General features: G+C 50.2%; 1 protein-coding gene across 1 annotated transcript in view; it reads right to left on the minus strand.

The window, feature by feature from the left end:
* CUNH1orf94 (chromosome unknown C1orf94 homolog) overlaps positions 1-21,342 on the minus strand; it is a 36,121-nt gene extending 14,779 nt beyond the window's left edge. The window contains exons 1-3 of the mRNA XM_024765318.1: positions 21,014-21,342; positions 3,645-4,342; positions 364-624 (exon numbers count right to left, since the gene is read on the minus strand). Of these exons, the coding sequence (XP_024621086.1) occupies positions 364-624; positions 3,645-4,342; positions 21,014-21,342 (1,288 nt within the window). The remainder of the gene's footprint in view (positions 1-363; positions 625-3,644; positions 4,343-21,013) is intronic.
* Positions 21,343-21,573: the final 231 nt, after the last annotated feature.

The following is a 21,573-nucleotide window of genomic DNA, read 5'->3' on the forward strand; positions in this document are numbered from 1 at the left end:
GGAGAAGCACAAGGGAGAGAAAGCCGGCACATGAATAATCTCAATGGAGAAATAATCTCAAAGAACGGACTTTTCTTTGGTTTGGGCCACTTGAGGGGATATAAGACATGCTGAGTCAAGGCTATATTCAAACGGACCACCGATAATGCCCATGTGACCCCTGAAAGTCAACTGCATTTCTCTAGCAATAGTATTCCCTGTAGGGGACACAGGAAGTCATTTCCCCCATTTTATGGGACTAGGGAAAGACAGTAACTTGCCCATGGATGAGACAGCCCTCTGATGGCAGAGCCACTCCAGGGACATCTGAGGGTTTCTGAAATCCCTTCCTCTACAGATTTCCTCTGGGCAGGGTCAGCTTACATTTCAGCTCCAGCCCGTCCACCTCCACCTTGCTGCGAAGCTTCAGATGCCTGCTTGGGTTCTTGGTGGCCCCAAGGAACTCACAGAGCAGGTTCTTCTTGGCCGGCCAGGCAGGCTTCTTGGCTGGCAGGACCATGGACGTAGAGCCCATGGGGTCACTGCCACCCTCCTTACCACAGGTGTCCTTCCGTCTCTGGGACCACTGACTGAGAAAGAGGCTCTCTTGACCCTTGGTCAGCTCCTTGGCGCCAGGGTTCCGTTCTACAGCAGAAGGGAAACTGAGTCAATGACTCTGGAAGGCCAAGTGCTGGATGCGGGGAGCACTGTCTTGTGGACTAAGTGATGGGTCCTCCAGAGCACATCTGAGGCCCCAACCACTCTGGGCTCTATCTCCCAGCCAAGTTCAACCCAAGTTCAATCCCTGAAGGCTTCACTGACCAATGCCCATTATGGTCTCCCCATCCCACGCACACATGCATGCATTCATCCATTCTTATCTTCTTGCCTTCCATCTACCCACTCATCCTCCCTTCCATCTACCCATTCTTCCTTCCTTCCATAATTCCTTTCTTCCTTCCTTCCTTTCAAACCTCCTTCCTTCCAGTTACCTCTCTTTTCTTATCTTTTCTTTCTTTCCTTCCTTCCTCCCTCCTTCCCTGACTCCCTCCCTTCTTCCTTCCTTTCCTTCATTTCTACTGTTTTTCTTTCCTTTCTCCCTCTTTTCTCCCTCCCTTCCTTCCAACCCTCCATAGGTTGGAATACAAAGGTCCCAGATACAAAGCTGACTTGGACACAGTTCCTGCCTTCAGGGAGCACCTGGCTTAGTGGGGGGACACATACTCCTACAGAACACACGTCTGGTCCCTCATCACGGACTCTCCTCTTGCTAAATCATCATGGCAATTTAGCACTCTCGTCAGCGCCAGCCTCTGACCTGAGTCCTGGGGACACTGCGGTGAGTCAGAGCCAGACTTGGCCCTGCAGGAGCTCAAAACAAGGAGGAAGAGAAAGACAGACCCAGAAATAGCTCTGGGACAAGGCAGATGGGAACCATGAGGTGACAGAGGGACACCGTGGGAGAAGAAGGTGGCTAAGACAGCTTCTGTCTGAGAGGACCAGAGGGCTTCCAGAAGGAAGAGGGTCTTCAGCAAGGCCTTACACCAGGGGCTGTGGGTGACTGTGGGCAAAGGCACAGAAGCATTGGAGAGACACAGTGAGGCAATGGATGTGGTCAGCGCCAGGCTCAGATCTTTCTCCAAACAGACCGAGTGTCCCCCTAGTGCTAGGACACTGTCTGGACCATCATGGGATCCTCTACAGCAGTGGTTTTCACCCGTATTTCCTTTTGAGTAATGGAACTCTTTCTTCCAACAAAATTAAGTATGATGGGGGGGAAAATACATATATATATATATGTGTGTGTGTGTGTGTGTGTGTGTGTGTATATATATATATATAACTGCACATATATAATCTATATACATATATAAATTTTTTAAGGCATTGCTTGGTTGAAGCAGGGAAGAGGGCCTTGTCCTCAACATCGTCACACCTTCCCCAGCCAGGAGGTCCTGGTCTCCATGGAGCTTGGCTGGGAAATGGCGCTGGACACACAGCAGGCACCTTGGATCTTTCTGGTAGCGGCAGGACCAGAGGACCTGTGCCCAGTACTACCTGTTGGGAGTGGATGTCATCCCACCCACTCTTGGCCCCATTAGCCCACTGGCCTTGGGGCTGAGTCTGGACAGGACAGGGCCTGACCTCCTAGTGCCATCCCAGCAAAGGAACGAGCTGCTCTAGCCTGAGCCAATTTAGGAGAAAATGCCATTTTTATCAAAACACGTCCCTAGAGTCTCTTCCAAGAGTTTGTCTGGTTGTGAGTGTAGCCCCCAGTCCCCTCCCCAGAGGCCCCACACCCACCATCACACACATACATACCCAGCTGCCTGAAACATGCCCCTCACTCATCTCCAAAGCTCCCTCTTCCAACGTCTGTGTACACAGACCCACACACATTCCCGCCTGTCGTTCCTTTGGCTCACTCACACGTGCACACAATTACACACAGGGAATGGACACGCACAAACACATACACACGGTCACAATCAGATGCACCCACCCTGCATTTTCTCTAACAAATACGCTCACACCTGCAAAGCTCCCCTTGGCACACCTTTGCCCACACACTTGTACACACATACACACACAAATGGTGGGAGGGTGGAGGGGACAGGACGGCCTCCAGCCCAGCAGCCTCGTCCGACAGAGAGACATCCACGCCTCTCTCCCGCAGAAGAAGGTGGAAGGAATGTCCCCTCTCCCAGGTAGGCCTCCATCCTCTCGCATGTACAGCCCATCATCCCCAGAGTCCTCGGGCTTCTAGAGGCCTGCCCAAGACCCAGAGTCCAGCGTGCTGTCCACAGCTCAGAGTTCTTGGCCTTCCTCCAATGCTCCAGAGCACAGAATGTTCTTTAGGGTGACCGTGTTCCCGTTTTCTTAGGAAGATGGATCTGGGCCCTCCCAACACAGGCATCTCTCCATTACCCTTCCATGCTCACAGCTTGGGGGGAATTTTTCTTTTGGTTTTCTCCTGGTGACTGTTGACAGCAGGCAAAGGCCCCTGCCATCAGTCTGCCTTCTTGGAACCATCCAGTCTGAGTGGCTGGATCGGAACAGGCACAAAAGGCAGAATCCTGGGAGTGGGGTGGGGGAAACTTGGGAGGCGGCTGGATTTCCTGCGGAGGATGCGAACTCCTCAATTCAGGAGTGGGAATGCACTTTTTTAAAGGGCCAGCCAGCAGTCTGCTCTGCACCCGGAGAGTTTACACATTCACCCTCCTGCCCCACAGAGAGGGGACCAAGCCTCATGGTTGGAACAGGAGCCTCATGAGAAGCCAATCAAATTTCCCTCCTCTCCAGCTTAAAGTCCTCACACTGCACTTTCACCCTGGACCCAGCGAGGATAAATGTTTCCTTCAGTGTACTCTGGGTGCCTGTGGATTAAAAAACCCAGTCAGTTACCCAATGGGCCTCTCCCTCTTCCCAAACCACATTGGATTCAGAGCCACTGTATCTGCTTACAAGAGCTGTGCCCTGTATACGGACATCCAGCAGAGGAGGCCTGTGGGGACTGAAAACAGCCTGTACCGGGGGACTGTGCTCACCAGCGAGGCCACGTCGTCCTACTTTGCGCAAAGACATTGCATGTGCCTGACGCAGCCCGGTAAGTTGTTTTTTCCCCTGCGGGCCCATTCCCTAGCCCTGCCCCCAGCCCCACTCACCCATCAATTTGTGCCCCTCCATGGCAGGGTCAGCCTCGGGCTTGGAGCAGATCTTGGCAAACACTGGCAGCTGCTTCCTCTGAGCAGGGAGTCTGGGGGGCTTTTCGAGCTTGTCGGGAGGCGCTGGAGGAGGCGGGGGAGTTGGCAGCAGGAATGGGCCCAGCTCCGCGGGCTCCCCGGGTCCAGGGCCACTGAACATGCTGCTCTGCAGGAAGTCCTTGATGGCCGTGCTCTCCTCCAACACCGTCTTGTTGTCGGGGGCCTTGGACGTTTCCGGGGACTTCAGTGGGAACTGAGCCAGGAGCTTGCCGATCTCCGAGTTGGAGGTCCCCAGGCTGTTGCCCCTGTCCTCTGTCCCCTTGGCACTCTTGACCTTGGCAGTACGCAGGGTGCCCGTGACCGTAGACATGGTGGAACTGCAGTCCTGTCGGCTGCCGATAATGGGCACTGCCACCTTTGGCTCCAGGAGCTTGTAACCGGCAGTGATGGAGGCTCCTGGGCGTTCACTGCTGCCCGCCACCAGCGAAGGCACAAGAAGGCAGGGAGCCGGCTGCCTGGGCCCCTCGAGGGAGCTGCCGGGTGCCTTCAGCTCCCCGGAGCTCTCTGTGACTGGGATGAGGTGCTCTTTGGTGAGGCTCAAGAACTCCTGTTCCACCAGCAAGGAGATCTCATCTCTGCCACTGGTGAGTTCCAGAGGCCTGCAAACAGATCAGAAAGACAGATGGTTTTAGTGCCAGCTCCCTGAGGGTGGCTGTGCAGCAGGGCACAGGCCCCTAGGAAAGGGGATGGAGGAAACACGTCTCCAGGTGTGAGAAGCCTATTGCTTTTTAAGAGAGAAAATGGACCATCAGTGGACTCCAGGGGGTTTCTACACCACACCAGTGGGCATGGTACCGAGAGCTTGGTTCTGGGAATCGGGATGCCTGGGTCCTCTCCCAATACTACATCTTGCTGAGTGAGCTGAGCCTTAATTCCTGTCCATCTCTCCCTGTTCAGTCATGCTCAGGACCGGAAGCAATAAAAGACCAGCAGCAAAGGGGACAGCACTGAGCCGACAGCTCTGAGCGTGGCGTCCAGAGTGCTGGGGCTGAGTCTTAGGAAGCCCCCAGATGCACCGTAGGATGGTTGAGTGAGAGCAGGGGGCCTCAGGGCCTCACAGCCCGGCTCTGTCACTTCCCAGCTATGTGATCCTGGGCCCCTTGCTCAGCACCTTGGTCTCCTCTCTTGGTGAACAGGAATATCATAGAGACACTTCAGACCATGTCTGGCACAGTAAGGGCAATACAAGTGTCAGCTAGTATGTCGACACTTCTGCCAGCCTGGCTGGGCCTCTGGTCCTGAAATCTGCACAGTGGCTCCGTGGATGCCCATGTCCACCTTGGCTGGCATGGCCCTCTGACCAGACCACAGACTGGGGCCCACTTCCTGGGAGCACTGACAATTTCTTGATCCCTGAACAGATTCACAAGCATCTCCCTGTATCTAAACACAGGCCTCTACCTGGACCTCAGACCCCGGGAGCTCCAGCCTGGACCCTTGACGGCCAGCACCAGCCTGATGGGGCCTGATGGTCCCGTGGACTCTAGGCTCCTGGTTGCTGGCTCTCTCCAGGTATGGGAGAGGGTAGCAATCCTGCTGGCTTGGCCTGTGGCCCAGCCTGCCACGCCAGCCTCCTTGGCAAGGGGGAAACTTCCTCCCTGGCACTCCCAGGAGGACCATGGTCACCCAGCTTAGAACCATCTGCTATCCCTCCTGGATGGGTTCCCATGAAGAGTGGATAAGGTGGCCTACACAGAGCATTCTGGAAACTGCTCAATGCTCTACCACTGGTAGAAGGTGGTGAAAATGGCAAAAAAGAGGCAGAGGGAAAAACTAAAGCTCCCTGTGAGTGGCGCTTTGGGGAGGCCCTGCACACATTCCTGCTCTGACAACCCATTCTGTGGGTGGAGTCAGCCCCGAAAATAATGAGTAGGGAATGCGCCCAGCAGGGACGGTCCTTCCTGGTACTGCTCTGTGTATGGGCACACGCACGTGGACACACACACGCACACACACACGTGCAGTGCAGGCACAAAATGACTCAGTTATCACACATAGAACCGGGGACAGTCTCCACATCTGATGACCAGCCACTGCCTACTGTGCTGAATATTAACCCCTTAGTTGCTGGGTCCTGATGAAGCCCAGAGGGTCCTGGAAAAGGTTTTGGGTAGCCAGGGCACTTGGGAAGCACACGGAAGAGTTTAAAACTTGGGAGTTTGTCACTATTCTAACAACCGAGGCAACCAATGCCTCCTGACCACCAGTCCCCCATGTGGTCTCCCCAGGCCTGGCAGCTGAGAGAGTTGCCAGGAAAAGCAGACTCCAGCCAAACAGACCGAGGTCAGAATCGGGCATCGGGCACCTCTGCATATTTCACGTCAAATCCTGGAAACTCAGGGACTCCCCTGTGATGAGGGTATGACACCTGTGACATGGGTATGACACTACAAGTGCCCAGACGCTGGGTGGGATGAGAGCTTGGTGCAGTAACCCCTGTGCAGGCTCAGCATGGACACGCACCAAGGACGCCCTGGGTACACGGTGGCTGTGAGCGGCAGAGTGGGAGCAGGCTGGCCCTGGAAGATCCCGGAGGCCATCAAAGCCGTGTATGAGGCAAGGCGGTCCACTCTGTCCTCCCCCTCTTTCCCTGGCCTCTCTCCTATTCCTATCCTTTCCTCCTTCTCACTCTAGACTCGGTCTCTAAATTGGCCCCCCTCTCCTGCCGTGTCCCTGGGAACACCTGGAATAAAGAGACTGCCAATCCATGGCCCCGAGTTATTGATCCCCTGTCTCCCTCTTCATCATCACCCTCAAAGGGAACAGGGGAGTCTCGAGTCACAGAAACCAGATACTTGAGGGACCATTTTTTGTCTCTCCTGTGCCTGCCCCAAAACTTGCAAAGCAAGTTATGTACCAACAGATCTTCTGAATTGGAAAGACTCACCACAATTATGTTATTTTTTTGTTTTTTGTTTTTGGCCATGCTGCGCCAGGCTTGCGGGATCTTAGTTCCCTGACCAGGGATCGAACCCGGGTGCTCGGCAGTGAAAGGGCACAGTCCTAACCGCTGACAGCCGGGGAATTCCTCAACTAGGTTAATTTTTAAAAATTGGGATAATGGTATTGTGGTTATATTTAAACAACAACAAAAAGGGTCCTTATCTCTTATAGATACATACTAAAGTATTTACAGGTAACATTATGTCTGGGATTGGCTTTAAACTTAATCTAGCAAGGGGAGGGAAAAGATGGGGGCGGGGGGGAATAGATAAAATAAGATTGGCCCTATGTTGATCATGGCTAAGGCTGGGTGAGGGGTACATGGGTTCATCACATACTAGTTGTTCTATTTTTGTCTGTGTTTGGTTTCTCGTTGTTGTTTTTTTCTAAAATAAAAACGTTCTATAATAGACGTACACACAAAAGTCTCACCACTGAATCCTTTAAAGTATCAGCTCCAAGGAGAAGTCAAAGCAGCTTCTAAAAGACCCACAGGGCCCGAGGTCCCTGTACCAAAAGCCATCCCACAGGCAGTCCCTTCTCTGCACCTGAGAGGATATTCCTACTCCTCCCCCACCCGGGAGCCAGGCTGGCAGAGAGGACCCAGCAGGGGCTGAGTGTGAACCCCTGTTCATATTCCCCGGTCATTCTCCTCCGGACACATCATGGGGGTCAATGGGCCTCTTAGGAAGCTGGCATTCCCAGAAGGGGCAGGGCAGTGCTAAGAACAGAGGGGCCCACCCTGGCTGTGGGTCCCCCATGTGTCCCTGAAAGGCTGGCCCGGAGCACCCGGCCCTCCCCGAGACAGCCTCTACAAACTCCTATTTCCTTTGCATCTGCCATGAATCCACTACAGGCCGGACTGGAAGCTAGGCATCCATATATATGCTTGCATTTAATCCTCTCCACGTCCCTGGGCAATAGACAATATCATTCTCACTTTACAGATGGGAAAAGTGAGCCTGAAAGAGGCGAAGGACCTTGTCGCTGAGAAAGTGAAGAGACTGGTGTGAGGATGCTGCCAGGTCCTGCTGACTTCCTGACCTCCTCCTACCCCAACCCGGCTTCTTTTCCAGGGATGGTTCTCCAGGGAGGTCCACCGGCCCCTGTTCCGTGGCTGGGCTTTGTTCCCCAATCTGAATGCGATCAGGGATATTGCTAGGATCATCCCATCACTCCAGCTTGTGGAGTACAATCACGGTGAATCCTGAGACTGTCATCCATGGCATTAGCTGTCCCTGACAGCTCTGTGTCAGCTGCATGTCTCATGAGCACGCCTTCTGGGTCCCCCACCAATTTATAGATAGAAATGTTGAAGGGGAGGGGATCCAGGGCTGAGCCTTAGGCACCTTGCTGGAAACCCTCCCCTCCCCCCATTCTGACAGTAATCCTGGATCAACACTTTGGGGGAATAAATCAATCCAGTTACTATCATCCCATCTCCACTTCTCCAAGACAGTCTTTATCAAATACCTTGCTGCAATCAAGATTCAGCACACAATTACAAGTCTCTGAGCAAGGGTCTCCCCTAACTGCCCTCTCCACCCCCAAGAAAACAAGATTCGTTTGCTCTTTTCTGTTCTAGAAAACTGCATGCCTGCAGAGCTAAGACATTCTTAGAACTTACATCAAACCATTGCCCCACTTAAACCCTTATGTGAATTCTCACTACACATAGACTAAAAATCCAAACTCCTTTCTGACCCCGCAGGGCACCCCACAAAGTGGCCCTGTTACCCCCTCCTGCTTTGACTCCTCTTCTTCCGGCCACTCTGGTCTTATAAATATGCCTTGGTATGTCAAGTTCATTCCAACCCCAGGGCCTTTGCACTTCCTTTGGATGCTAGGTCATCCCTTGACTGACTCTTACTAGGCACTCTATGCTCCATCAATCTGTTTATTTTCTTCCTAGTGTTTATCACCATCATATAGTACCTTTTTATGTCTTTACTCCCTACAACAACTCATCCTCCCTGAGGGCAGGGACTGTATCTTGTTCACCATGGAGGCCTCAGGACCTCGAGCAGTGTTGGGCACATACCTCCAGCTCAGTAAGGATTTGTTGAATAAATGAATAAACTGGTCCATGAACTTGTCTTTACCCTTGTCCATTTCTTGAAACTCTTGAAATCAAGAGTTGTGTGGCCAAAGACTGCCCAACTCCTTCAATGGTTGCAACCTGCCTGGATTTGATTCTATTTCTGGCCTTCCATCTCATGTCCCTCCCACCTTGGGCCTGGCACCCCTGTGAGCTGACCGGATGACACTGACCAGCCTTCTTGGCAACGTCCTAAGAACTCTCAACCCCTGTAAGTCAGTCCCACAGCAGAACCCACACAGACCCCGCCCAACTCTTAGCGACCACTTTGGGGCTCACAGATTTTTCCCTCTCCCAACAACTTTGCTGGGTTCCACATCGAGCCTGCCCGCCTGCATTTCCTGGTATCTATCTTTTTTCCTCTCTTCTTAAGAAGTTTTGCCGATGCTGGCACCTCTCCCGTGCTATTTGCTTTCTGCTTTGAGTTGGTAAAAGGCGTAAAATCTGCCACAGACTCTATCACAGTGAATCATTCAGGGCCGTTAACCCAACTCCCGGGCGCTGACAAAGGAAGCTAGTCAGAATTGGTGCTGGGGCTCCAGCTGCTGCCACTACCTCTGCTTTGCCCACCTCCAGAAACGATGGGTGTCTGATGACGACTCTGTACACGGGCACCACACATCATTTCTGCATTTGCAGTGTATAGAGTCGTATAAAAATAAAGGCTATTGACTAGCTGGCACCCCTTCCCAGAATAATGACTAAGCAAGCATGCTGTTAGCTCCCCGACAGCAGTTCTGTGTTCATGATAACACAGAGCAAAGATGAAAACTGCTATTCATCTGAGCCAAACAACAGAAAAATGCAAGCAGAAAATTGTTAGTGCTGGAAGAGGACACCAAAACAACTATTTTCTTCCCACTATGGCATTTCAGATTGATGACAAACACGGTACCCAGGCCCGGTGCCCAGGCAACATGGGTGGTTGAAGACCGAAGCAAGGGAAGGGCTCTGGCTCCATCGGGAGACTGACCTCCTGGCTGGGGGTGAGGCCGACTTCACGTGTCTGCGTGGGTGGGGCAGCAGAGCAGAGCGGCTAAAAAGCTCAGCGCCTGCAAGGAGGCAGAAACTGGATTCCCACTGCTTGATGGAGGCCAGCCCTCAAGCAAGCTGTCTAATATGTCTAAACCTCAGGTTCTAGTTCACAAAATCAGAAGGATGAGCATCTACGGAGAATGACCTAACCAGCTAGGCACTGTGCAAAATGGTCCCCATGCAAAACTCTCATTTTAATTCCCACAACAGCCCCAGTGGGGTGGTGTGAGGACCAATTACAGTTTTGACCCTATGGTAGTTCCCACGCACCTTGGTTCAGTAACCAAGGTTCAGCAGAGATTTGGAAAGTGCTTGGGCATTAGGGCTTAACCTCTTGTTTCTCTTGGGACTCAGCAACCTCCACATAGACGAACCCAGGAAAGTCTGCTGGAGGATAACACATCCCATGGAGAAAAACCTCAAGGTCCTCAGCTGACTAGCCAGACCTGGGTGACGACAGACACTGCAGATGTCTGGGTGGGCACGAGGCACGTCCCGCCAAGCCCACCCGAGCCTCTCCCAGAAGAACCACCCAGCGGAACCCAGCCCAGACTGCTCAACTACGGAAATGGGAGCTAAGTAGGAAGCTGTGGTGCTGAGCTGCTAAACTTTGATGTGGTTTGTTACACTGTCGGCCCTTCGTATTCAAAGCTTCAACACTGGTGGCTTCAACCGACTGTGGATGGAAAATACTGGGAAAAAAATTCCAGAAAGTTCCAGAAAGCAAAACTTGAATTTGCTGCACACTGGTAACTACTTACATAGCATTTACATTGTGCTGTACAACTCTTTACATAGCATTTACATTGTATGAGGTATTATAAGTAATCAGGAGATGATTTAAAGCATACGGGAGGATGTGTGTAGGTTACATGCAAATACGACGCCATTTTATGTAAGGGACTTGAGCATCCGCAGATTTTGATATCCATGGACATTCTGAAACCAATCCCCTGTAGATACCAAGGGACTATTGTTTATCAAAAGCTAACGGGCACAGAGAGATACAGTTTTTAAATGAAGAAGCTAAAGTCATCGTCCCCCGATTGGCCCCCATCCTCACTTGACCAAGGCTGGTGGACATTTCTGGGTCTTCCTGTCTGCTTGGGGAACAGGGACCCAACTTCAATGCCCCTGGAGCTTATGTCACAGCACCCAGGATGGTCCCTGCCCAACGTGGAGGGAAGGGACACAGCCACCTCTGTCAAAGCTACCTGGTGTCTTCATCTTTCCTCTCCTCCAGAGCTAGGATTCACTGAACTGCCCTGGGTATACACACCATACCATGCACACACATACACACCAACATATGTGCGCACACACAGCAGTCACGTACATGCACGTGCACATATCCCAGTCCATATGTGCACACACACACCCATACCACAGCTGTGCACACATACACACGCATACACACATAAAGCACAGCCATGTACACACACACACCAATGCACATACACACACCCAGGCACACAGCTGTGCTACAACCACACACACCTGTGTGCACACACACACATGCTACAACCATGCCCACACACATACCACAGACGTGCACACACCCACACACGCAAACACACCACAGCCATGCCCACACACCTCACAACCGTGCACATACGCCCAGACACACACCGCCGCCATCGCTTTGTAGAAACCCAGCGGGAAGAAAGAAAGGGGGAAGGAGGGCGGCTTCCCCTACCTCACAGCCTGAGGGGACTGGGCCAACTGTTTTCAGTCTGGGGGGGGAGGGGGGAGGGGCATTTGAGAGAAACTGCAGGTTCAGTCGCCATCCCAGGCGACTGTGCACCTGTGTCCCAAAGGTACCTGGAAAGCCACTGAGTTCCACCTGCTGGCCCTTCTCTGGTGGGGGTGTGGTGGGCAGCGGGCCTTCAGAAAACTCTGATTCCCACCCCCTCCCTCCTCCGCTTTCCAGGCTGCGTGAGGATTAAGTGAGATGATGAATGTGAAAGCACTTGGTAAACTGTAACGGGCGCTATGCAAATGTTAGCGGCTCTGACGGAGAGATGTGCGGTGCCCAGAGGCCCGCTGACCCTTCACAGCCCAGGGCCTGGCCGGCTGGGGGTGGGAAGCCGGGAAGTGGCTGAAACTGCGGTCACCTGCACCGTGGGGATGCTGACATCGCCCGGGGTTAAGGGAGAGGACACTGAAATCCCTCAGCTGCCCGAATGCCACGCCTGGGCTAGAAGTTCATCTCATTTCTTAGCAAAGGCCTTCACACAGAGTAGAGTCCATTTTTACAATGTCCCTGGCATCCTCTTAGAGCACAAAAACGGTCGATCTCCTTCCTTCATGCTTTTTTTGGAACACCTCTTTCTCAAAGCGGTATCCCTTTGAAGCCTAAGGTTCCATCATCTTTGACCCCCAAAGTATCAGAGAACTTCCTACAAATATGCACAGGAATCTCCTGTGGTGCTTGTTTCAAATGCCGATTCCCTGGGCACTCCTGGGGAAATGGCAGTTCAGTTGGTCAAAAATGGGGCCCAGACATCTGCATTCTGAGCCAGGATCCCTCCTCCACCCTCTGCCCCAAGGCCTGCAGTTCTGGTACAAATGATGCACTTGAGGACACACATCCAGGTGTGAATTTCCCTTCAGACACTTCAGCTCCCCTCCCCACCCCCGCCTGTCCCTCAGGGCAGCGGAGACAGTCTTCTAAGACAGATTGGCAGGTGGAAGTGAGACCTCCCACTCTGCCCCCTCCCTGACCCTCCATCTGTCTGGAGGGGAGAGAAAGGAGTACACAGAGGCAGGCAGGGGTTGAGCCTCGGACTGGAAGGTCTGGGGGGATGAAGGATTCAGTGAGCTGGGGAATGAGACAAGAAATACTGAGGAATAAATACAACAATAAAGGAGCTTCGGTTGGGAGCTACAGAGTGATTTTTATTGTTCAAATTATCTTGAAAACTTTTCATTTGAATCTGTTTAATAAGAGGAGGCTTACCCTAAGGAAGAGGTATTTTTTAAATGTGACTTGGGAGCTGAATTGGAAAGAACATTGCAACAAAGATATTAAAAAGGGGATTAAACCAAACCACCGGTGGCCCATCTCTGCAGGCTCCTACAACCTGTGACACGGCTCCCAAAACCATAAAATTAAATTAAAAAGGGGGACACGGGACGTAGGATGTTAATCATGATTCATCTTCCCTTCATTGCTCATGGCTCCCGGTATTAAGCAAAAGGAGGAAGGGCTATTCTGAATGGCTCCTGGGGTAGGGAAAGAGCTCTGGTCTTAAAGCTTCACCAGGTCCCTATCCTTGTTCTGCCCCCTCCAAGCTGGATGACTCTGGGCAAGTTGCCTAACTTCTCTGAGCCCCAGCTTCCTCATCTGTAAAATGGGAATAATATTGACCATCAACTGGGAAGGGTTGCTAAGACAATGTGATAAACAGAAAATTGAAATACAGAGCCTGGCACATATTAGGTGCTCAAGAAAATGTTAGTTGCCTTCTTAAGCTTAAGGCAGAAGGAGGAAAAGACCTTGCAATGTCTTGGCTTCCTGATATCCCGTCCCTACGTCACTTGATGCTTCCTCTGATGATTGTGACGTCTGGTTTGGATCCTGGCAACCTCTGGGCCTCACTCTCCTTGCAGTGGCATTTTTATGGTTCATCCATCATTCACTTACTCATTCATTCATACACACTGCATTGCCACTGAGTGCCAGGAACTCGGCTGGGCGCTGGGGAGACAATGGTGAGTAAGACATAGCCCTTGCCCTTAAGAAGCCGTGGTCAGGTGGGGGAAGAAAGACTGTCGCCACCGGCAGTGTACAATACACGCCAGATGACCACCCCATCAGAAACCCTATGCCAGAGTGGCGTTGACACATCCCACTGGGACTTTGTTTCCTCCCCTCTGGCCAACGGTCAACACAAGAGCTGGTTATAAACTGACTCTTCCCTTCTATTACCCACCTATAAAGACCCCTACCATTGGGTCCTCAGAGCTAAGGAAGGATTTATCTCTCCTGATGACCTCTTCTGCTTTCTCTTCTTAGATGATATGAGTTACGGAAACTAACTGGTATATTCCCACTTTTTGCCCCAGCTGCCTAGAGTCTCAAAGCAACATGCTGGCCTCCACTGAATACTTTTCCTTAGCTTAGCTTTTCTGGTATATAAGTCTCCTCTCCCCATACCATTCTTGATTACTTAACCCTTGTCATTTTGTCCTCGATAGTAATGATAATAGGGTGATGGCGAAGATGATGAACTTGAAGTCCTTATTTTCTGCCAGCTGCTGTATGAACTTTGCACACATTCTTTCATTAACCTCCACAATAGTCCTTCAGGCTGGTCACTATGACTTTTTCCATCTTTCAGGTGAGGAGAATGGGGCACAGAAAGTTTGAGCAACTTGGTGACAGCTAGGAAGTATACTGGGATACTCCTTATTTTATTGTTATCTGAGCCACCTTTAAACTCTTAGGAAAGAGAGGGGATATAATTGTTTATTTAAATTTTAAAAAAGGAATGTGGAAGAGGGAGGAAGGAGAAATGTTAAATGGGGTGAGCAGTGAAAAATTTACAGAATGATACACTAATTCCAGGTCTTTAAGGATGGGGAAGATTTCAGTAGACAGAGAGAGGTGGAAGAGAGGCATTCCTGGTAGTGAAATAACCTGAGCAAAGGTAAGGGAATGTGCACCTGCTTGTGGCACATCTTGGTTTACAGAGGGTCTGGAGAAAAGCAGCCAGGTGTGCACCTAGAGATGTAGGTAGGGCCAACTGCAGAGACTCTTTCAAGACCAGGTCAGGGGGTTCAGAAGACAATGAGGAAGCCGTGGAAGATGGCTGAGCAGTGCTGTTGATGTGTTTCAGGGAGATGAAGCTGGTAAAGGGCGAGGGACACCCAAGAGGGAAAGGAACCAGGCACAGTAAGAGGAGACGATCTGAAAATGGCAGAAGAGAGACCTGCAAGGAAGCAGGGAATCAAAAACCATCATGAAGGCGACTGACAGACGTGTGAGGAGACTGGAGGAGAGAAGGGTCAAGGGCCTTGAACCTCTGTCTGCAGCACTATTTGTGCACTAATTCACTTGACAACCGGGATGGAGGATGCATTGATGTCAATGTGATTGGGGTCATAGTAGTTGCTGAGACCCAGCCCTGGGAAGCTTAAGGGAAGGGGACACTTAAGTGTCCATGAGAAAAGCATTCCAACCCGGGGCCTGGGGTTTTCTGACATTCTAAAGTGTCAAGGGATGTGAGGATGTGTTTCAGGCAAAATGGTGTATGGTAGCTTCCCGCAGATTCTCAAAGAGGGGTTTGACCCCTCCAAGGGGAGCAAATGCTAGCCTGGAGTGAGCATTAGACTCCAAGGGTCTCCAGAACTGGCTTCTGCTCTAGGGCATCGGTCCGAGTTTCCACGTGTGAGTCTTGTCTTCATCACTCCCATCACTAGGTTTCAAGTTTTTTAAAAAATAAATTTTTTAATAAATAAAAGTGGGGATGTAGTCCAAGCAACTTTTCCAAAAAAGCAGGATTCGTCCCCTTTTTCCTGAGCTGGGTCTTGAGAAGAAAGCCTCCAGAAAGAGTCCTGTAAGCGCAGGGAAGGACGGGAAGCTCCCTGGGATGATAGGAAACCGCGTGGGGCTGGATGAGAGCGGAAAGGTGGCTCTCTTACTGTTTTAATAACTGTAGCAACAAAGGACTGGTTTGTTGGGAGAACAGTTCAAACAAGGCAGCACGTTGGGTTCCGAGTCCCAGTGGCTCTCCTGCCTGGAGGGCCGGCCGATGGGTGCAAACAGTGAAAATTTACTGGAGCAAGTGCAAAACAGCCTTCTCCCTTCATGCTACCGATAATACCTCAGAAGGCTGCCAGTCGGGAAATCATTTCTGTTTTTTAAATGCTTAAATAGATTTCCTTTCTTTCTGTAGACTTATCCTCCTACTTGGGTCTGGTTCAGGATGACCTTCCAGCTCGCCTCCCCCAGCCTCCTCCAGAAAGCCTTCCCTGAGCTCCAAGCCCAGGTCACGTGTCCCCTCGTTGTGCTCCCACAGCACTGGCACTTCTTCCCGACTTTTATCCTAATATGCGTGATCTGCCCTCCTCAAGACACTGAAGGTCCAGGTAGGAGCTCAGAGACTGTGCCCATCTTTTTCACCACTGTATTGCTTTCACACTTTGTCAGGCATGCACAATAAATATTTTTTGAACATCACTGCTGTCACATGGACCTGTGTCTGTCCCACCCACTAGACTGGGAGCTCTCAGAGAGATGGGCTTCTGTCCTACTTATCTCTGTATCCCTGGGACCCAGCACAGGGCCCGCCACCCAGAAGGCAACTGTGAATGCTTGTTGAATGAATCCATAAATGAGGGAATGAACAAATGCCATTTCACAGTCAGCGCAATGGAGTCAACAGCAAATCCAAAACCCCCATTCTAAGGCTGTGAAGTTTTAGCAACAGGGGGATTGAATGAATAGGTAATCCTAGAATGTGAGTCAGTAAGCGGCTTTCGACAATTCTCTCAGCCCAAATTTAAGACTAATTAAAAGGTAACTGAACAAGGGTCTGGAGTTTAATTGACACTAGACAGAACTACTGATTTCTCTCCCATAGCCCATTTCTCCCCATTTCTTCCCCACCTCAACAAATGCACCACCGTCCAACCAGTGCTCAAGCCAAAAACCTCAATTCAGCTGTGATGTCACTATCTGTGTGCCCAAAACCATCTTCAGGCTCTTTTGACTCCTCTCAAAATACATGCCAAGGAACCTCCCTGGTGGTCCAGTGGTAAAGAATCCGCCTTCCAATGCAGGGGACGTGCGTTCGATCCCCGGTGAGGGAACTAGGATTCCACATGCTGCAGGGCAACTAAGCCCATGCACCACAACTACTGAGCTCGCGCGCCTCAACTAGAGAGTCCGCGTGCTGCAACTAAGACCCGACGCAACCAAAAATAAATAAATTAAATAAATAAGTAATAATTTTTTTTTTAAAAAATGAGACTTTAATGTGACATCTCCTGACTTAAAAAAAAAAACACGCTGAATCCCCCACTTTTTCCATTTTCACTGCAATCACTCTGGTCTAGCCATCATCACCATCGTGCTCATCTGGACTATTGTAGCATCTTCCCAGAGGTCTCCCAACTTGCTCTCTCACCTGTCTAACAAATCATCTCCACACAGCAGCTGGAGACATCTTTAAAACCTAGTGAATGTGATCGTGTTACACCCCCTACCTAAAAACCTCCAAAGGTCTCCCATAGCATGGAGAATCAAATGTGAACTGCCTACTGTGGTCCTCCAGGCCTTCTGAGACCTTGCCTGACTGTCTCTGGTGTCACCCTGTGCCACGTCGCATCACTCACCACACCCCAGCCGCGTTGTCCCTCTCCAAGCCCACTCACATCTCAGAGTCTCTGTGGTTTCTCTCCTTTCCGCCTGGACATCTTTCCTTAGATCTTCACCTGACTGGCTCTTTCTTGGCATCCAGGTCTCAGCTCAAATGACCGCCTCTACTCAGAGAGTCCTTCCCTGACCACCCTGTCTAAAGGAGGTCCCCCTAGTACTTTAGTCAGTTTTATTTCCATCAGAGCACTCTCTGCTAGCTGAAATTATTTGGTTTATTTTTATGTGTTTATTATTGGTTTCTTCCAACTAGAATACCAGTTCTTTTCCCATTCTGCAGTGATCATACTCTTTTATTTACTTATTTTCTGTTTCTCTCCCCTACTTGAATGTAAGCTCTAGGAAGGCAGGATCTCATCTGGTTTACAGCTCTATCCCACTAGCTCTTAGCACAGAGCCAGGCACATAGTAGATGCTTAGTAAATACTTGTTGAATGAATAAGTGAATGAATGAATGAACTCAAAATGTGTCCATAGGCTGAAGTTGGCTTGTGGCAAAAAGTGAATGTGGTGTTAACTGCCATTAACAGGAATACAGAGTATAGATGGGGAGTATCCATCCTGCTTGGATTGGATCACACCTGGATTACTGTACTTGGTTCTGGTTGCTGCACTGCCCCAGGGACCAGCAGTGTGGGCAAGAAACTGACCAAGTTGGTACACGAAGGGAAACTTAGAAAAACAGAGATACTTAGCTTGTGAAAACAAGAAATCCTAGGAGGAGTGTTCTTGCCATCTTTTAATATCTAAAGGGTTATTGAGAGGAAGGCGGGGATAGATTTGGTTTGGAGCCCTAAGGGCAGACTCCAGATCAATGGGTCTTAGTTTGATAGAGACAGATTTCAGCACAGGAAGAAAATGGGTTTTGGACAGTCAGGGTTCATAGCCAAGGAAGGAGCTACCTTAGGAAGTGGTGAGCTCTGCATCTAAGAAAGTGTACAAGTGGATAACCACTTGGCAAGGATGTCGAGGAAGGGATTCAAGCAGCAGAAGATAGCCTTCAAGATCCCTTTCAAACTTGAAATGTCTGGGTTTCTATGATATATGGGGACAAAGTAAAAAAAAACAAAAAAACAAAAAAAATCTGGCTAACAAGTGTTCTAGAGCTTACTTACCTACCTGCCCTGATAGCAGTTAGCATCTCCAAAACCCAAACTGGGTTTACAAAATTAAACAGTAGGCAGATTAGCTGAGAGGTTATCTTGTGGGCCTGAAGCCATCCACATATATGCTGGACAGCTCCCCGGATTTGAAATCTGTTATCTATGTGTGATCACTCAGAACATGGGACTGCCGAATATTTTGAGTCTCCAAAAAGATGCTTTAATTTCTAGGAGAAGGCAGCTAACTCTATCACGTAGTGGCTAAGATGGTCCTGGGTTTGTTTCCTGAAACTCCACCACTTCCTAACTGTAGGACCTCGGACAAAGAAATGAACCCCACCAAACCTGTTACCTCACCTGTAAAAAGGATCTGATTGAAAAATAGGGGAGGGAGGAATTGAAACAAGAATGGCCCAAAGTCAATAATTAATGAAGCTGACTGACAGACATTCATTATACTATTTTATGTGTTTGAACATTTGCATAACAAACAGTGAAAAGAGGGGGAGTTTAAGATAGTACCCACTTCATGTAATAATTGTAGGGCTTAAGGAAATCATCATCATCATTATTACACGGAATTTTTACAAATCCTAGTTATTACCGGGAATGTTTAAATATCCCATTTAATTGTCCCAACAACCCGACGAAATGCATAGCAATCATCTCCACTTGGCAGATGAGGAAACTGAAGCTCACATTAATTAAACAAATCCCACAGCTGGCACAGGGCTGAAATGCGATCTACAACCAGAGTTATCTGATTCCACCATTGCAGCTGCCTTTATTTCAAGAACAGCTCACTGTGCTCTACTTGGTTGATATCTGCACGATTATGATATCGTTTATTCATCTAAGGCAATGGTTTCCTAGCTCTTTTCTCATGGCAGAACCCTTTTTTCAAATGCAGACTTTACTCAGAACTTCTGTAAGTAAAAACCCATAAAAGCGGAACAGCTCTGGCTGATGTGGGGATCGGGACCCAGCAACCAGGACACTTGACTCCAGGTTGCCCCTGAAGCACCCTAAGGTCTATGAGCATCACGTGAAAACCCCAGATTGAAGGCAACAAAAACAGCAACCAAAACCCCTGAACCCTGAGAATTGCATTTAGGGACAGCCTCACTGGAATAATGTAGCTTTCAGTTTCCTGTCCCCCTTATATTCGATCCTCATTATCAGCTCTGAGATGGACAAGGCAGGGCATATCATCCTCCATTTGCAGATGAGAAAATTAAGGCCAAATGGAGTTAAGCGACTGGCCAAAGGTGTGCCAGTTCAGTTTTCGGCCAAGTGCAGACTGGAAGTAGAGTCTGTTTCCATTAACTCCGTGTGACCTGGCAGAGAGGGTGCAATCTACTGGAAATTGCCACTGACCCTTGGTCCACAAAGTGGCCAATCAGCTCCCTGGCCATTGAGAGCTGAGCAGAGCCCCACAGGCCCACTCCAAGGCCCTGTTCCAGAGCAGATGGCAGTAGGCAGCGGAGAGGGTCTCAGTGCCACCGGAGGGCAGGACAGCAGGATTTTGGCTGTAGACAGGCCATTCCCGTCCCAGCTGTGCACTGCTGAGCAGGGGGCAGGGGAGGCAATAACAGCCAAAGTGCCTTTCGCCTTCATGTGTAGCAAGTAAATAAGCCCAAAAAGGGTCAGCATGGAGTGCAGAACTGGGGAGCAGTTACGCTTTGCCTTTCTTAGCTCTTGCATAGAAATCCCTGAAACCAGACTCAGCTCATAATTGCCTGCAGGGTTGCCCCACTCCAGATCATCTCTGAGCTGAGCTGGAGCATGTGTTGGAAGAGGCAACACTTAATTATCACTTAGTCTTTAATTAGCACTTAATTATTAACACTTAATCCATCTGTAAAATGGGGATGTGAATACCTCCCTCATAGGGACTCTGGGAGGATTAATTAATGTTTGCAGCCCACTTTGAAGATGCAAAGCAGTAAACAAGTGCTCAAGGGTGGCATTAATAACTCGCCGGATTTACTCACTTTTCCTAACGAGGTCCTTTCGTCTTCTCTGTTCCTCCGTCTCCTTTCTAATATCCGTCCCCAACAACATCTACCCAACTTTGCCCTGGTGGAGAAACTTTTAGCTCTGTGTTTCCCAGACACAGGATTTCCCATCCAGGAAATGGGCTATTTACAGCCATCTTCCTGCACTTTAATTTTCTGTTATGTCCTCTGAATATGTCAGCGCCTTCCCAGTAAATATTTTGATGTGCGCTCTCGCAGCGGCTTTCTATGCAGGCTGAATGGGACAGCTGCTCCCTGTATTAGGGAATCCCAGATGTGGTTTAAAACCATCAGACTCATCTGTGCCAATGCCTAGCCTTTGAGGGCGGCAGGGGAGAAGGATCTTCTAGTTGCCTCTGGGGAAAGCCACGGACTTCTAGCCTTCAGCCCTGGCTAGGGTGGTTTTTCAAGGTCCTCAGATCTACCTTGGAGTTGCCAATGCCTTTAGACAAGAAATGTCCCCTGAGTGGGCTGGTACAGAGGCAGCAGAAATACAGCCCTGGTCTGGCCCTTCACTCAGGTAACTTCAGCATCCCAGTCAACGCTCTATTGGACAGAGGACCATGGTGGGTGGAGGAAAAGTACACAGCCTTTAGGGTTTAACCAGACTGAACAACAGGTCAAAACACTCCCCCAGAGGGTTAGACCTCATCTCCTCCCCCCTCCCTTGGGTCACGTAAGGGGACACTCACTCTTCTTGGAAGCTGAGGCCATTGTCTCTTGGGGTGCCAGCCATGGGGGCAGAGAGCTGCTCCTTGGAGGTCCTGGGCTGCAAGGCCTCGGGCAGGCCCTGAACTCTCTTCCAGATTTCATGGCAAGTCTTGTCTAAGCTGTCTTGGGGTGTGTCCTGGTGGATCCAGATGTACCTGGGGAACGGGCCCAGGGCGGAGGGGCGCTTGGCCACCAGGGCTGAGGACGAAGCCAGACCATTCCCGCTGGCCATCCTCTTCCTCTCTTTTCGGAAGCCCCTTTGTCCACCCAGGGCTCGAAGACAGGGGGACCGTCTACCACCACCCCTCATTCACCAGAAAGGGAGATGAGGATGGGGCAGCAGGAGGTCAGTTCTGTGTAGCTGCCGGTCCAGCAAGGTGACTATGCTCAGAGGCCTTCGATTTGTGTGTAAGTGATGGATGGAGGACAGCTTTCTTTTGGGGAGGGGGTACTTATTTTGATTTGTTTTTATTTGTTCTTTCTTGACTTTTGCCCCCCATCCCCTTCTCCCTTAGAAGAAAATATTTAAAAGTCAATAAAA

This window comes from Neophocaena asiaeorientalis, unplaced genomic scaffold (assembly GCF_003031525.2).
Source record: "Neophocaena asiaeorientalis asiaeorientalis breed wild unplaced genomic scaffold, Neophocaena_asiaeorientalis_V1.1 scaffold409, whole genome shotgun sequence".
In the NCBI taxonomy this organism is placed as follows: Eukaryota; Metazoa; Chordata; class Mammalia; order Artiodactyla; family Phocoenidae; genus Neophocaena; species Neophocaena asiaeorientalis.